This window comes from Penicillium robsamsonii (genome assembly GCF_028829455.1).
Source record: "Penicillium robsamsonii strain IBT 29466 chromosome Unknown utg000001l_segment0_segment0, whole genome shotgun sequence".
Lineage (NCBI taxonomy): Eukaryota > Fungi > Ascomycota > Eurotiomycetes > Eurotiales > Aspergillaceae > Penicillium > Penicillium robsamsonii.
The window spans coordinates 4,533,770-4,550,736 of NW_026643219.1; the positions used below are offsets into that span (position 1 = coordinate 4,533,770).

At 49.3% G+C, this 16,967-nt stretch overlaps 7 protein-coding genes across 7 annotated transcripts; 3 read left to right on the forward strand and 4 right to left on the reverse strand.

The window, feature by feature from the left end:
* Window positions 1–1,012: 1,012 nt before the first annotated feature.
* On the forward strand, window positions 1,013–1,339 carry N7447_001779 (uncharacterized protein; the record flags this gene model as incomplete). The annotated part of the gene is made up of 2 exons (XM_057226055.1): window positions 1,013–1,040; window positions 1,086–1,339. The coding sequence occupies 2 exons, from the start codon at window positions 1,013–1,015 to the stop codon at window positions 1,337–1,339; spliced, it is 282 nt and encodes a 93-aa protein (XP_057090071.1).
* A 318-nt stretch (window positions 1,340–1,657) lies between these two features.
* abd1 (mRNA (guanine-N7)-methyltransferase) lies at window positions 1,658–3,391 on the reverse strand (the record flags this gene model as incomplete). The annotated part of the gene is made up of 3 exons (XM_057226056.1): window positions 1,658–1,692; window positions 1,751–1,917; window positions 1,971–3,391. 3 exons carry the CDS (start codon window positions 3,389–3,391, stop codon window positions 1,658–1,660), a joined length of 1,623 nt encoding a protein of 540 aa, XP_057090072.1.
* A 488-nt stretch (window positions 3,392–3,879) lies between these two features.
* N7447_001781 (uncharacterized protein) lies at window positions 3,880–5,347 on the reverse strand (the record flags this gene model as incomplete). Its single annotated transcript, XM_057226057.1, has 3 exons — window positions 3,880–4,631; window positions 4,685–4,768; window positions 4,834–5,347. The coding sequence occupies 3 exons, from the start codon at window positions 5,345–5,347 to the stop codon at window positions 3,880–3,882; spliced, it is 1,350 nt and encodes a 449-aa protein (XP_057090073.1).
* Window positions 5,348–5,685: 338 nt separating this feature from the next.
* Window positions 5,686–7,249, forward strand: cox15 (cytochrome c oxidase assembly protein cox15; the record flags this gene model as incomplete). Its single annotated transcript, XM_057226058.1, has 2 exons — window positions 5,686–6,062; window positions 6,136–7,249. 2 exons carry the CDS (start codon window positions 5,686–5,688, stop codon window positions 7,247–7,249), a joined length of 1,491 nt encoding a protein of 496 aa, XP_057090074.1.
* A 371-nt stretch (window positions 7,250–7,620) lies between these two features.
* On the reverse strand, window positions 7,621–8,953 carry N7447_001783 (uncharacterized protein; the record flags this gene model as incomplete). The annotated part of the gene is made up of 2 exons (XM_057226059.1): window positions 7,621–8,663; window positions 8,707–8,953. 2 exons carry the CDS (start codon window positions 8,951–8,953, stop codon window positions 7,621–7,623), a joined length of 1,290 nt encoding a protein of 429 aa, XP_057090075.1.
* Window positions 8,954–9,526: 573 nt separating this feature from the next.
* On the reverse strand, window positions 9,527–11,635 carry N7447_001784 (lysine--tRNA ligase KRS1; the record flags this gene model as incomplete). Its single annotated transcript, XM_057226060.1, has 4 exons — window positions 9,527–9,537; window positions 9,597–9,922; window positions 10,090–11,348; window positions 11,414–11,635. The coding sequence occupies 4 exons, from the start codon at window positions 11,633–11,635 to the stop codon at window positions 9,527–9,529; spliced, it is 1,818 nt and encodes a 605-aa protein (XP_057090076.1).
* Window positions 11,636–13,408: 1,773 nt separating this feature from the next.
* N7447_001785 (putative dynamin GTPase) lies at window positions 13,409–16,057 on the forward strand (the record flags this gene model as incomplete). The annotated part of the gene is made up of 4 exons (XM_057226061.1): window positions 13,409–13,460; window positions 13,523–15,618; window positions 15,666–15,807; window positions 15,861–16,057. The coding sequence occupies 4 exons, from the start codon at window positions 13,409–13,411 to the stop codon at window positions 16,055–16,057; spliced, it is 2,487 nt and encodes an 828-aa protein (XP_057090077.1).
* Window positions 16,058–16,967: the final 910 nt, after the last annotated feature.

Sequence of the window (16,967 nt, forward strand, 5' to 3'; positions counted from 1 at the left end):
ATACTATTTTGTGATACTCCAGTAATAAAACTCGGTATAACCATTTAGCTGAAGTAATGCACCGGAGTTCCTTGACACCAACTCATGTGCGAGGGCTGTGCGATGTAATCTGCGATGGATGAAACCCTGCATTGTCAATCCTATATTTAGTTTAGTGTACTTACTCCGAGTAAAGTCGGATTAGGACGCCTTAACTATAGGAACCGACCTACCAGCGACAAGGGTTCCTTGTGTCAAAAATCTGCATAATCTCGTATTTTCTCTGAAACCCGTCCCAATCGGACGACAGTTGCAATTATCTTCACGCACCAATCCAACTACCATATCAAAAACGCGGATGGCTTGGCGTCCGTATACATCCGAGTTGAGCACTGATCTGCATTTACAGTAAACTATAACATGACAGCATGACAACCTGATGCAGCGATATGTCGTCTGATGGTCCACGGATATATATGCTACCAAGAAACCCCAATGGCTGATCACCCCGCATCGATCATACCCCACAATCAACCCTAAAACCCCGGAAATGGACAAGACATAGGATTCACGATGCAATATTAGACACTGAGCTTGGGTCTCAGTATGTCGCCAGGTTTCACCATATAAAGCTAGTCTTGCACGCAGTCCCCACTACGACCAGGTACGCAGAATCTATAGTGTTTTCAGATAGCTGCATGTTTGTACAAGCAATATCGAAGTTGGCAGCCATTTATGATTCCCTCCGTAGATAGAAATACCTAGGGAAATATCTCGAACTAGAGCCATTTCTATCTCCATCTTTGATCTAAAGACTACTCCTACAAAACCCAATTACCTAAAATATGCATATCAGAAACCTCTTTGCTATTTTATTTTCCCTCGCAATCAACCCAGCCAAAACATGCAACCCATCCAGCCGCGATGCCAATAATCAAACCCCTTCACAATAGGCACCGACGGTCCAGTCCCAGAAGCAACAAAAGGCTTCGCCCTAAGGCACATCGGCCTATTGACCACCAACCTCTCAGCCATGAAAGGTTTCTACGGCAATATCCTCGGTATGTGAAAGATCTTCGGTGCACAAGCAATCCCCGAGTACATAGTAAACTGCATGGGGTACGCACAAGGCGGACAAAATGGCACCGGTCTCCAAACGGGCGCTGAGATGGCAGCAGCCAAGAACAATATGTACGGGCTCCTGAAACTGGTGCAGTTCAATGTCTTGGATGACCGGCTTATCGCATCGACCGAAAAAGCTAATACCTTTGAACATGTTGGCCTTGTTGTTCTTGATGTTGTGGAAGCGCAGGCGTATCTTGAAACGCGGAGGACAGGCGCAGGGGCTGATTTGTTTTGAGATGCTTTGGATGATTACGGATCCTGATGGGAATGTGGTGGGGATTCAGCAGCAGGATTTATAGTAGATAAGAGAAGATTTGGGAACAATAGGCTTATAGATTAAGAAGGGCAACTACAGTTTCTGTTGAAGGAATTGGATGTGCCTGTGGATGGGTTGTTTGGGGACTATAATCGTCACGGTGATTTATGTCATATAGGTCCTGTTGCAAACTCTGGTTGAGATCTAAGATGATTCTTTGAAATTGAGAATAAAAATGCTGAGCGAGAAAGAGTTTACACGTAGGGTCAATGCAATATTCGAAGTATGCATGATAGCCTATACCTTGTAGAAGCAGTATGCATGGTAGAAGCCTAGCGATATCATCTGTTAGTGGCCGAGAAATGCAATGCACATGTGGGGATTACTCACTGACTGCCTCCTTCTCTTCCTCTGTCATATTCAAAGCACCAGTCACGCGGTCTCTTACGCCCATCCGCTCACTGAGAGGGCCCAGCTCAGGGTGGTTCTTCTCATCCTCCCAGATATCCAAAAATGGCTTGCGGTATTGTAGCTCCAGGTTGTAATCTTCGGTCAGGCTGGGTAAAAAGTTAGTTATATATGGTAGAACATGATTATGGCCGACACTCACGCTCGGAAAGCTTCCCATGGAACGACGTATTCGGGAACCTCTTCCACTGCTTCCTTCATGAAGTAACTGTACTTCCACCCAAAAGGCGGTCGGAATATTCCATCCTCGGGGGTTGGACCAGGGAACTGAACACGGTAGATATCGTTGCCCCACTGGGCCCGCTCATCCTCCTCGACTTCGCCATCCTCGGGGCCTTCCGGCTCAGCAGGTTTGGCAGCCTCGCGCTCCTTGCGCTCCTTATGGAAGGCAGACACGCGGCTGCTAATCACGTCTGAGTTGGGGCAGACACCAATGAAGCGACCGCCTTTCTTCAAGGAGCCCGCGACATTGCTGAGCATTTGGCGCGTTTTCTCCTCGGTCTCAAAGGCATAGTGAATGGCAAACATACATGTGACGATGTCAAAGCCGCCACCTCCGTAGCGAGAGGCCATGATCGATCCACCGGGGCCGGCATTGGCATCGATACCAACACGCTGGATGATGTCGATATTGCCCAGCCACTCGCCAAAGCAGTCTTTCGGATAGAACTCGGCATGGAAAATCGGCTGGGGTGGTCGACGGCCTCGCTGGCCGCGGCCTGTGCGCATTTGATCGTACCGACCCCGTGCCTGCTCAATCGAGATGTTGGCAGGGTCAAGGCCGACATATAGGTCAACCGGCTGGGGCGCCAGCTGCCATTTGCCTAGATCGCCACCCTTACCACAGCCCAGATCCAGTACGAGAAGCTTTTGATCAGCGGGGGGCGGCGGCCCTTGGCTGTCGTCCGCCCAGTCCTTGCTATCCTCGAATCGCGCAACAAAGTTCTCATCGGGAGAGAACTTCTGAATCAGAGTACTCTTCACCCAGTTGTTGAAACTTCGTAGCCCCTTGATTTTGCTCTCTGTCTTCCGCCACTCACGGCCTCTCTCGGGAACCGCATTGTAGTGTTGTCGGACCACGTCCGAGACGCCGCGCTGTTGAGAGTTGCGCATAGCCTCATCCTGCTCTGCACGTTCACGCTCCTCCTGCTTGCGTCGTAGTGTTTCACGGTCTAGGAGCCCCTGTCGCGCTCCGCCTCCAGGTCTCTTGCGTTGACGTGGTGCATCGGGCGAAGGAGAGCGGCGCGGCTGTAGTGGCGATCGAGAACGTCGGTCTTCGCGTGGTTGGGCGCCACCTGGGCTACGGGAGCGATTACGTCGCGAGAATACTGACGGCGGAGTTCGGCCCCGTTTTCGGAGGGCCTGGTGCCTCTCCTGGAGTCTCTTGCGCTTGGATGCAGCACTTGATAAATTGTTCGATCCATCTGCTCCACCATCTCCTTCTATACTCCTGTGTCTGCCGGTATCCGTTGGAGGGTATGTGGTATTCGTGCGGGCAGGCGAGCGGGGGGTTGAGCGCCCAGGAGCCCCATCGTGGGCTCCGTCTCCGTTGTGGTGATCCATGGCGACGTGCGTGACTTATAAACTGTTCGAAAAATTGATTTGGCAGAACAATAGTCGCGGGGATCTGGCGAGGAATGAAAGGTGTATTTCGAAATTAGGATAACCTTGGAAGAAATAAAGAATTTTAGACTGATTTCAAATAAATATTGGCTCCGGAGTTGTGCAAGTCAGAGTTATATCAGAGCAATGGCTGGTGTCCGAAGGTCAACGAGCTCCGGATCTCGGCCAATCAGAGCGTCCCAAACCAACCCTAACTCCCATTCATCTCAGGCTGTCTACAAACTTTCGATGAATTAGATTACAGTGTCTAGAGATGAATATGAGATAGATGTATTTTCATCATTGCGAAGTGTCGTGTCTCGCAATGGCCATAAATCGAAGCTAACTAAAAAACACAAGCCGCTGAAAGATGCACTTTGACCCTCTGAATAAAACCCGCGCTCCCAATTAATGTAATATTGAACAGAAATGAAGATCAGCATGCAAGATCATTGAGGTAAGACAGGCTTTCGTTTTGGCGACTTGGCCGTCAAAACCTGTCTCACTCGTCGAATCTTTGCCCACCACTCGCGGTCTGCTTTCTTTTTCGCATCCGCGTTTTCTTCTTCCCCTGTGGCCTCGGTTGGTGTTTCTGGGTCCGTCCGCAATGTATCGGCGGACGCCATAGTGCGAAGTCTACGACGGTGTTTGACCTTCACGGCCTCCGCGACCATCTGCCACCCAGCGCGTAGTTCCGCCAACTTCTCGTTGGGCCGCCCAGTGCCACTTTGGGCTACCTTGTCAATCCAGGGACAGTACTCCATGTGCTCATCGGCCACATCGAGGGAAGTGTAGACGGTCACATCTCCATTGTCTTTGGGTTTGTACATCCATAACCCCAGGCGACGGAAACACGCACCACATCCAACTAACCCCGCAGCTCCATCAGAGGCAGTATCCCAGCCGAGCAATGCTAGCGCCAGCGCAGCTCGATTAACGTGTTTGTGTGTTTTTGTTGAGTCTTGGTTGTCGGCGGTTGTAGGCTGAGTCTCTCCGTCGGTGGATACAGCAGGTTTCTCGGCCTCCTTGAACCATTCTTCGGGAAGTCCTTTGATAATGACATCAAGATCAAGCCCTTCTGGGATCTGGATGATATCATCGGCTGGTAATTTTTCGCCCATTTCCGAGATGTTTGTATATCGTTTGTGAAGACCCAATAAGGCGGAGTCACAATTTGTCAAAGGAAGATGTTGGATAGTTGCTAATTCCATGTTAGTCATGGGACAATTTTCTCAGTGTCCTATTCAGACTCACCATCACAGCTCTTGATTCGCCATGGGCAGTTTTCACCATGAGCATTACTTAGCATTTTCGCATATTCGTCAACTAGCCTCGCGCCTACAGGTATGTAGGTTAGCATATAACCCCGTTCCGCTGGACCAGCAATACGTCGGATTACTCACGGACTTCCTTGCGCTCCTCCACCTTCTCAATGTTGAAACCATCGAGCTCATCGATTTCATCGGGAAGCTTCACAACGACTGCGCCGCCACAATCACTCACACAGGTGACGCGCATGACGTCCGTACATATCCAACCACGCTTCGCCCATTGTACTTCATTGATCGGAGACGGCTTTGACGTCCATCGATCGACACGGCGGAAGGTCTCTAACCGCTCGAGAAAACGTTCGCGGTCCCAAGGAACAAAGGTCGGGCGCTTATTCGAATTTGCGGACGTAATTCGGTGCCCTGGTCGGGAGATCTTGTTGATTGAGTTGCGTACCGCTGTGAGCTCCGAACGGTCGGCACTGGCCAAGCGCACTTTTTTGATGGATAAGTTGGCGGAGATACGGTCTTGTACCGTCGTCGGCGCCGCAGGGGCTGCCTTGGGCGCATTTTCGGGGGTAAGAGGCTTGGATATTGATTCGAGAACACGGTGAAACTTTCGCTTCTTAGATTCCAGAGCGTAGGACATGTTGTCGCTGCGCTGGGAAGAAAGTCAAGTGATGCGGATCAATACAATGCTGACGGTTGGAGCTGCGGCGATCACAACGCCCGAGGCGTAGCCGCCTGAGGCATCAACATCAATATTGGGTCCGGACATGCATAGTCAAGGCCAATTATGATTTGAACAGTAGTTATAGATATTAGTATTCTCTTATTAATTTAATTCCACACGTCAATTATTGTGTACTGTTGACAGTACTATGCCACTCCGACAAATGCTCCACAGCTGATTGGCCAAGGCATTTCGCGACATCGTACAATCCCCGAACTCCCACAGCTTTCTTCTTTCACTCATCTGTCTTAACCATGGCTTCTCTGAGGAGCTCTCTGTCGTTATGGCGGAGTGTTGCGCCTCGTTTGGCCAAGGACTTTTTCACATCTCAATCCCTCCCAAGTCAGGGCTACGCAGCCAAATCAATCCGCCAATTCGGAGCCCTCCAGTTCCGTCAACCCACCAAATCCACCATTCTGAACAATAAGAACCGTGAATTCTTCACCTCCAGTCTCAAGCGTTCAAATACCGCACCGGCCGTCGCAGAGGCAGTCGAGGAGGGCGCCGCGAAAGGCAAATCGAGCTTCCCCAAAATTAGCGACAAGGCCGTTGGCTACTGGCTTCTAGGCAGCGCAGCCAGTGTTTTTGGAATTGTGGTCTTCGGTGGTCTGACACGGTTGACAGAATCAGGGTACGTGGTCTGGAATGCTTGGTTTTTCACGAAAATTGAGCTTCCAATGCTAACGGGACAAATTTTGGCACAGATTGAGCATCACTGAATGGCGACCCGTTACTGGCTCCATCCCCCCAATGAATGCGGAACATTGGGAGGATGAGTTTTCGAAATACCGCGCCTCCCCCGAATTTCAATTGCTTAACCCGAACATGACTCTTTCCGAGTTCAAATCGATCTACTATATGGAATGGATTCACCGGCTCTGGGGCCGGTTTGTCGGAATCTCGTTTGTACTGCCTGCAGTCTACTTCGTTGCCCGAAAGAAGGTCTCCACGCCGATGGCGTGGCGTCTCTTCGGAATTGCCGGTCTTATTGGTTTCCAGGGCTTCCTTGGCTGGTGGATGGTCAAGTCTGGCTTGAAGGATGATCTCTTTGCCCCGGGCAGTCACCCACGAGTGAGCCAGTACCGTCTGACTGCTCACTTGGGTGCTGCTTTCGTTTGCTACGTCGCGATGTTGTGGAACGGTCTTGCTATTATGCGGTCCCACCGGTTGATGGCTGACCCCGCAGCTGGAATCAACCAGCTGAATGCGCTGCGCGACCCGAAGCTGGCCTTCTTCCGCCGCTCAGTCGCTGGTATCGCTCTCTTGGTCTTCACAACTGTCATTTCCGGCGGTCTTGTCGCTGGTCTTGATGCTGGACTTATCTACAACGAATTCCCATGGATGGGCAAAGGACTCGCACCTCCAAAGGAGGAGCTGTTCGATGCCCGCTACTCCCGCCACGAGGACCGATCCGATCTTTGGTGGCGCAACATGCTCGAGAATCCCTCTCTTGTCCAGCTTGACCACCGTGTCCTTGCGGTGACCACCTTCACCGTCATTTGCGCTTTGATGGCTTACACCCGCCGCTCGCCCACGATGAAGCGCTTTCTGCCCGCACCTGCTAGAAAGGGCGTCCACGGTGTGTTCGCGTTCGCCTGTTGCCAAGTCGGACTCGGAATTACTACTCTTCTCTACCTCGTCCCCACTCCCCTTGCATCCGCCCACCAGGCTGGCAGCTTGTTCCTCCTGACTTGGGTCATGATCTTGGGCAGCCGAGTCTGGCACCCGTCGCGTACAGCCAAGCTGTTGCAGATGGCTGTGAAAGTTCGGTCCCAGCAGCTCTCTAGCACTGCTGCCTCTGCTGTGAAGAGAGTCTAATACCCTTGCCTCTCTAGTGTATGAATACGTCGACCAGGATTGATTCTGTTAATCAATCGCCCTGGTCATTGATACCATCTCCATTCATCTGTTGACTCGAGCAATTCTCGAGTCTTATTGTATAACTATCTAGCATTACTACTCATTGTAAAAACACATTTCGAAACTTACACGAGGTTTATTAGTTGATTTACCTAAATCCAAATTGATATTCCCAAGGCGCGCCAATCCCCGGGGGAAGGGGGGGTTTCCTTTCGCCCTTTGTCCTCATTTCCATGCTCTCACACTTGTCTTCCACCATTTTCTTACATTCAGTTTCCAGATCTCAGTGATACTTTCTTGCTCTCTTTGCTTCGTCAAATCCACATCACTTACTCCGCCATCTTCGTAGAAGGTCTCGCAGCACGCGCAGGGTTGCGCCGTGTTATCACGTACCCAAGGGGAAGGCCGTCCTCGCCGATGAGAATATCAGACTCATCCTGAGGCCACTCCTCATCTCCAACAACCGGCAATGTAATATCAGAATCAGTGGACAAAGCATCAACCTGCCGCTGCAAAAGTAGGCCATGTGCAGCCACTTTCTGTCTGTCTGCTTTACTTCCCACCTCGCCGGTGCTACCAGGAGTTCCAGTTCCTTTGCGGAAAGATACAAGCTCCAGCAGGGTTTGCGCAGCCGCCATATCTGCCACTGACTGGGAGGATCGGCGGTCTTGATTTCCATCCACAGATGGCAAAGATACTGGCATAACGCCGCCGCCCTCGGGGACATGAGTCGCTCCAAAGGAAGCGTGTGTTCGGTCTCCGGTTCGATCAGTCAGACACTTGCGACAGATTTGCCATCCGCAGTTCTGGCAACGAGCCATGCCGTTCTTGTTGCGCTTGTTGCATACATCGCATTTTGCGGTGTGTGCCGCCACCTCAGAGAAATGAACGCCAACTCGCCGTCTCTGGGCTCGGTGGTTGGCGACTGCATCGCGGTTCACCCTTTGGCGGCGGACCTGCTCGTTAGGTGGCTGCCTGTTTGTTAAGATTTGTCGAGTCTGATTGGGGAAAATCTTCTCCGGGGTTGATGATATCGGGGTGCTTGGAGAAAGCGGCCCGCGGAGTGTCGTCTGCGCAGAGCTCAAAGTCGACTGCGTGGGGCTTGGTGGTGGCTGAGGCTCCCTCAGGCGCAGGGAGAGTTGAGGGGCGGGATTTGTCTCTGTGGAATGGCCTTGTAAGTTGTACTTTTGGCCTGAGATGCAGGTTCTTGTTTTCTCTTCCTTACCTCTTTCCACGTTCACACTAGGTTGAAACACCCCGGCAGAGCCCTGCTGTTTGGATGTCAGCTGTTTACAATACTCTCTTTCTCGTATATATGTATCATTCTGCACGCACATCTTGGTAGGTAAATCCAGGCTCTCGGAAAGCCTAACTAAATTTTAGCTTAATATCACAAGGGATAGATGGATAAATACAAACATTCTGGCTGGGGTCAGGTGGGACAAGCCATCCATTAGCAGGATAGGGTGGGTACGGGTTGGGAATGGTATTGATATTTTGTGGCGAAGACGAGGAACTGTTTTCCGTTCGATAACACGTATCGTTAGAAAGATGCGAGCTGGGTTGGTTGCGCCTGTTGGCTTCGATAGACTCGTCGAGCTCTCGAAAAGACGGGAGACTCAGGTCTGGGATGCGAGGGAGAGGCATGGTATGACGGGACATGGTTTCAACACAGCTGTGCTCGATGATACTTGATGATATTGAAGAAAGTAGTGATTTGAGTAAAAGGAAAATGACACTGGATGGTGATGTACGAAATGGAAATGGAAATGAATATGTGGTAGGTGTAGATAAAAGGCTTGGGGTTGATGAAGGTTCTCAGATGCAAGTTGTACTGGGCATTGTTATATACAGTCTCATGGGATCGGATGGCGCCTGGTAGTTTTGAGGAGAGCGCCGCTTGAGAAGCAAACAGATCGGAACCCTTGAAACACATCGCAGGTATAATTAATTAAATAAGCAGTTGCTCGACCTCTGGTCAACCTCATTAGGGCTAAATATTGAGTAGACGTACAAGATATATCCGGTTTGCATATATGTAGGTACCGACTCCGTTCTGGCATCAATTACTAACAAGGATATTGTTTAAAAACTGGCTATTTCGCCGAGATATTCTTCAGAATCTATCTTATCTGCTGCATTTGTCATAAAACAGAGAATTGCATGCAAATCCCCAAGACGCATCACACATCAATAGCATCAACATTCTGATGTTGAGCAGTCATATCACTTTATTCATTTGTGGGCTGTATATTCATCGTCAGTGATACCGGCTCGTGGAAATTTGCTGATATTAATAACATACGGATTCCTTCCTCGGGACTGGGTTCGATACCGGCGACTTCGGCAGCAGACTTGGGGTCGGCAGCGGTCTTGTCCTCCTTCATCATTGGGAAAGTCATAACCTCCTTGATGCTGTAGTTGTCGGTAATGAACATGACCATGCGGTCAATACCCATACCCCAGCCACCAGTTGGGGGCAGACCGTACTCGAGGGATTGACAGAAAGTCTCATCAACCATCTGAGCCTCGTCATCACCCTGGTCCTTCTGGTTGGCTTGCTCCTCGAAGCGCATACGCTGGTCGAAGGGATCGTTCAACTCGGTGTAAGCATTTGTAATCTCCTTCGTGCTATAATTATATTGCGTTAGCTAAAAAAAAGATTCCGTGAAAGCTGATTGGCCAATTGAGGCAGAGCAATTTTGGACCAATTTTGAGCAGGAAAAGTTTGGAGAGAACAGGGGGGGGGGGTTTCATATGAGGCTTCATATCCGCATATAAATTGGGTGAGAACTTACCAAACGAAGGCTTCAAATCGCTCGCAAAGACCGGAAATTTCGCGGTGCTTCTTGGCCAGTGGCGACATCATCTGGGGGTGACCGGTGATGAAAGTGGGGTTGATGCATGTGTTCTCGATGAACTCGCCAACCAGCTTATCCAGCATGCGGGCATTGGTCTGAGGAGCTGAGCACTCCACGTTCATCTTCTTTAGCACGCGCTTGAGGAATTCATTTGTCTCCTGGGTGTGGAGCTGGTCACCAGGGGGGAACTTCTCGCCACAGGCCTCCTCGAGAGCAGGCATCATCTCCACGCGCCGCCAGGGAGCCTTCCAGTTCACATTGTAGACTTCACCAGACTGAGTGTGGAATACTGTCTCGTAGCCTCCAGTAACGTGCTTAACCAGGCTCGAAACGAGGTCCTCGGTCAAGTCCATCAGGTCGTACACATCCGCGTAAGCCTGGTAGAATTCGCAGGTAGTGAATTCAGGGTTGTGAGTAAGGTCAATTCCCTCATTTCGGAACTGGCGACCCAGCTCAAATACTCGGTGGAGTCCTCCTACGACCAGCATTTTGAGGTACAGTTCGGGGGCGACACGCATGAAGAGGTTCATGTCGAGATCATTGTGGTGGGTTACGAAGGGCTTGGCGGTAGCACCACCAGCAATAGCGTTCATCATCGGAGTCTCAACCTCAATGAAATCACGGCTTTCGAAGTAATTGCGAATGTAGGAGACAATCTTAGAGCGAGTCCTTATGATATCACATGACCGGTCGTTCATGATCAGATCGAGATAGCGCTGGCGGAAACGCTGCTCTTTGTCCTGGAAGCCGTAGTGCTCCGAAGGAATAGCATGTAGGCAAGGGGTCAAGAGAATAACCTCAGTGGCGAAGATCGAAAGTTCACCATCGTCACGGTTCTTAGGGTTGGTCCGGCCGGGGAAACCCACGATGCCCACAATATCACCTCTACGAAGAAGCTCGTGCTGCTCTTCAAAGGGCTTTCCGGTCGCGAATTGGGCTTGGCACATTACCTGCACCTTGACACCCTCTGAGCGGATGTCGTAGAAGTTAAGCTTGTTGCCGGAGGAACGCTTGGTATAGATACGGCCAGCAACGCGAACGGCGACATCGGGCTTCTGTTCACCCTTTTGGAGACCCTCATAGTCCTTAACGAATTTGCGGAGGTCAGTATCAACGTGGAACTTGTGCGGGTAGGGTTCCGGCTGCTTGGTCTCGCGCAACTTGTTGATTTTCTTGCTCCGAATCTCGAAGTATTGCTGGAATGACACACTAATTAGCTTTCCAGGAAACAGAAATTGACTTGGGGAATAAGATCGCTAACATTAGGAGTCAAGTTGGCCTCGTCCTCCTCGGCAGATGACTTCTTTTCAGCCTTGGGCTTGGGGGGAGCAGCAGCCTCCTTCTCCTTCTTCTTGGCGTCCTTCTCACGTTGCTTCTGGCGTCTCTTCAATTCGGTCTTGGAGACTTTCTCGCCGGTGACATCATCGAGAAGAAGGTTAGCAATGGAGGCAGTAGCCTCTTGAACAGGGTTGGAATCCGCCATAATGTGTGGTTACAGAGAGCAAAAAGTGGGATGGTGGGATGGTGGGATAAAGCACTTGAATTTTTGGGCGGGATCGGCATGTTATCTGATTGGACGGTTGCATATAACTCTCGACCCTCATCTGACCCTCATGACTCATTACCAACTGGACTCATTCATAAATGGCACTGAAATAACCATGTATGTAAATATGATCTTTATTGAAAATTTTCTACTGTCCGGACTCTGCTTCCCGTCTCCCGTTGTCAAGCATAGTTCGTGGATACTCAATTAGGATGTAGGGTTTAGGGCACGGACATTCTATATCGCCTTCAGGAATTCCAATTCCTCCCCTTATGGCACTAAATATGAGTTTGAAAGCGAGTTGTAGTGGCTGTTTAGATCTTAATAGACCATCTACTGTTAGAAAGTTTGTTATTTGGATTTGTTAGAGCATCAATTCTGCAATTGGGCTAGCGTGGCTTAATGGCCAGGCGTACCTACAAACCACCATGGAGTAAAGTGCCATAGTGCAGCCAGCCGACAGCCCTAATTAGTTCAGAGTTGTCTTGTTGAATTGTCGAGCACACACCCCTGGCACCAGGAGACCTGCTTATGGAAAGATCCAATCTACAGACAGTGGGAAAGAAAGAAATCACGCTCATACCAATTGTGTTAAGTTTTAGGGTTCTGTGGAATTGGAAAACAGAATCAATGCTACCTTGAAAAGCCAATATTAAAAACGAACCGAGAGGCAGTATGAAATGCATGGCCTTGATGAACTGAGCTAGCTACTAGAACGAGACTACAGATTTACTGGTTATTACACCAACCTGAGTATCAAGCTGTCGCGGACTCACCCGTGGGGGCTTTTTACGGAAGATTTTGATGCTGATTATCACGACTTTGACAATCCAATGTTTTAAGTTCTATTTACGAGGTGAGTACAGTGCATAATGCCTCGTAAATGTGGTAAAACACCAAATACTTTGGGCCACTTTTGGCAGTATAAATTCGGACAACAAGGAGTGTAGAAGCCAATGTCGGTTGTTTTCAGCTTTAGAACATTTAAAAGGGCCAAGTTTCAGATTGACTAACGCTAACACCACATTGTGTCGAGGGATTATACTTCCATGTGGGGTTTTGGTGTATGCTTGTCGTGATCTCTGGTCTGTTCTCCCATGTTTTCGTTGCCTGGTAACTGCGGGTGCTACATATCAAATCCAATCACTCAGATCTGTATAGCTTCAACTTGTAGAGATATGGAGCTTGGCGAGGGTGATATTTGGCTGTGGAAGAAAGGTGATTCCAACCAGTAGCACCGTTTAGCCACAACGCGGTGTCGACTGTTTTCCATCTCTTCTTTCGCTCTCATGTAGGTGGTGACCTCTTGTGTACTTTCTTTTCTCTTCAATTTCTCACTCCTGTGTAGCTATCCCAATCAGTCTGCGTCCTTTTTCTACACACTATCTTTCTCTCCTTTCTATCTTTCTTCATCATATTTCTCTATCACCTATCTCCTCGACCTTGGTCCAGCCTTTCTCTCCTATCTACCGACACCCGTTTATTTGTGTCTGCAACTTTTGAATTTTGCCTACCTCTTTGCACACTCTTGGGCAACCTGGCTTGGGTATCACAGGTATCTGTCGTTTGCATCCTCTGCTTTGTTTCTGTGTCTGCTAGTATGTCCCACTTCACCTAGAGCTACCACTAGTGACCTTGGGCACCACTTCTTGTCTCCTATCTTCCCGCTCTCGTGGCTAACAATCACTCCTCCAGGCCTGATCTGCCGCAATGTCAGGCGTGCATGACAGAGTTCCAAAGTCGGAACCCAGGCCAGCAATTTGTGAGTCGGGTCTCTCTTGATAAGGCAGGTCTTCTCTCTAACTGGTCTCTTCATTTCTCTAGCTAGCTTAGCTGTTCAAATGCCAGTCTCTCATGGTATACCTGATGTCACTCCAACCCACCTAATTCCCGGTTCGTCTCTTGAGCATCTCACCAGGGACATGAAAAACCTGGTGAAAAAGATTCAAGACCTCAGCCACTTGGGTATCGAGGACAGCAAAATTATGCTGCCAAAAATATGTGTCGTCGGTGACCAGAGCACCGGGAAAAGCTCCCTTATCGAAGGTATCTCCGAAATCAAGGTCCCTAGATCCGAAGGAACCTGCACTCGATGCCCCTTGGAGATAAATCTATCAGAAAGTGAGGAAAACTGGAAATGCGTGATCCATTTATCACGCCGCTACATCTTCGATCCATCGAAGCGCATGAAGGTGTCAAAGAAGTCAGAGCCACTGGGACCATGGATTGCCCTCGGCGGTCAGGATGATGAACATTTTGTCACCTTGGACGATAAGCAGGAAGTCAAAAAGGCTATTCTGTGCGGCCAGTTGGCGATCTTAAATCCAAGCACAGATCCGCAGGACTTTGCGCCTGGAACTATGGCCGACATGTCATCTATTCCTCAGGTCAAGTTTTCTCCGAACGCCGTGCGTTTGGATATTTCCGGCCCAGGTCTGCCTAACTTGTCCTTCTACGATCTACCTGGGGTGATTAGCCAGACGGAGCAGGACAATGAGAAATACCTGGTAAACCTAGTTGAAAACTTGGTCAAGGACTACGTTTCTCAGGAGCATTGCATTGTACTCCTCACACTACCCATGACTGACGATGCGACAAACTCAAGTGCTGCTCGCCTCGTCCGGGACATTAAAGGCGCAAAGGAACGTACCCTTGGGGTGTTGACCAAGCCAGACCGCCGGCCCTCTGACGAAGCATTCGGCCAATGGCACGAAATCTTGGATGGCACGAAGTTCAAGCTTGGCCATGGTTATTATGTCATTCGAAACAATCCTGATACACTTGTCAGCCATGTCCAAGCCAGGAAGGAGGAAGAAATGTTCTTCGGTTCTTCACTGTGGACAAGAGATCTCGCCGCATTTAAAGACCGCTTTGGTACCCGTAAACTTCAATCGGCATTGTCTGACCTGTTGATGCGTCAGATATTAGGATCCTTGCCGTCCATCATCGCCCAGATCGATGAAAAGTCGAAAGCCATTGACGCAGAATTGCAGACATTGCCCAATCCTCCCACTGAGGACGTGCAGCGGATCCTTTGGGGCAAAACGTCGGATCTTGAACGGAAGATTCATGAGCTGTTTGATGGGACCCCAAACATCGAGCACAGCTCTTACCAGCAAAAACCGCTGCAAGAGCAGTGGACCGAGATTGTTATGGATCTGCAGACTGCACTCGCGAAGACACGCCCTATCTTGGACGTTGCTGCGCAGAAGGACAATGAGGACTTGGCTGAAGTTGTTGATTCAGATTGTGAGATGAAGATTGTAGGTGTCAACACGTCAACACCCAAGAAGAGAAAGTCCCCTGCGAGCGGTGGTTCTACATCCGAACCAGCAACTCCGAGAAGGACTATGTACACAACCTCCCACTTCGAAGGGTCCAAGTCTGCTCGAATCACACTTCAACAACTTACGGAGCTTAAGATTCGGTCGAACACAGTCGGTGTACCAAACCAGCTTGATCCACGAGCGATCGAAAATTTAAACAAAAGAAGTGTTGAGCATTGGGGGAAGCTCATGGAGATTTTCGTGAAGGCTACACATAGCCTTGTTCACAGCATGCTGATTGAAGCTCTGGAGGAGGAGTTCGCTCAGTACCACCAGACTGGTTTGTATCAGGAGCTCAGCAGAATCTTGAAAGAATTCATGAGCAAGCTCCGCCGCATTCACCTTCAGATCGCGAAAGATTATTGCAAGTCGGAGCACGAGATACCGTTCACGATGGCCCAGAGCCAACACCAACTCTTGATGCAACAGGTTTCGAGCTCGTTGAAATCTCGTCGGCACAATTCTCGGGCCATGTGCTGGCTCAAGATCCGTGGCCACGATATGAATGATGAAAAGATTTCCGACAAGATCAAGAAGGTCCAATCAGACCAACTCGGTCCTGATAGATATTCTCAAGAGATTGATATGATGGCCGTAAGTCTTCCAGGGAATTTCCTGACATCTATTAATTGCGGTCATAGAGCTCGCTGGCCTACTACGATATCGCGTCTTCTCGTTTCCTGGACGTCTTGTGTCAGTCGACTCACATGAAGCTGTTCCGGGCTTGCCGTGCGGGCCTCGTCAATACTCTTCGTGACGACCTGGAGATTTTCGGCGATCATGGTGAGTATACGCATTATTTATGTCGAGTACAAAATTGAAAATTATACTAATAGGTAACTTAGGTCGTGCGCGCTGTCTCGATCTCATGACGGAGGACCCTGGACGCCAGCATCGTCGTGCTCAGTTACAGAAAGAGCGCGAGAAGTTTTCCAAGGCTCAAGAATGGTTGGACTCTGTCCGAGATGAGGACATGGAGATGAAAGACGTTGATCAAACTGATCTTGCAGACATCAAAGAGGATTGGTGCTGATTTACAAAGTTGTGTCATTGTGGTCTTGGCAGCTTATGCTGCTCACATCGATATTGATTGAGCCAAATGTGGGCTTAAAGTTGCTGTTCTCAGGGAGTGCCTGTGGACTCCCATAATGTTTTGAATGTGATGGAGTGCTGGAGAGATGGATCAAGTGGGAAATTGTAAACACAAATGAATAGCAGAGCAAAAATACAAAAAAAAGAAAAGAAATTGTACCGATTAATATCAATTGACAGCATTTACATACATCGAGGCCGTGAGAGCCATTTAGGAAATACATAATGATCTAGGCGGCAAGGTAGTTGTGTTTCATACACGGCACCACCTTTGTATACAAATTGCTTGAACCTGCGCTATAAGATACAACTGCCTACCGGGATGGTAATCTTCCTCTCCGTCACGATCTTACCACTATCATCTTTCTACGTTCAATCCACAAGACCTACCGGGGGCCCGAAGCCTACTCTAGATGTCAATCAAAAGCGAGAGCAAAGGGAAAATAATCATATTATCCGATACTACCTAGTGAATATAACTAGGTAACAATTGCCGTCACCGAAATCCTCTCGTAGTGCCTTGGCTTTCTGGCTTCTGCGCCCCTGCAAAGTGTGGCAGGGTACCTCCGTACAGTTGGACAAATATCCCGAGGACCAGATCACCGGGACGAGACTAACTAAACTGTCCATCTGGGAGCGATTTGGTTATCATGGATATGATTGGCTCGCTATCACTCCTTTCTCCACCTTGGAACAATACACTATGGAAGGTTTAGCCTTAGTACGGATTTGTACTTTGGTCTTTCAACTGCCGAAGTGATACTCCGAGTATGTAACCGAGTGCCGAGCAAGAACTTTCTCATATATAATTATTTTCAGGGGCCATGTAGTCGAAATTTTCTAGGTCCGGA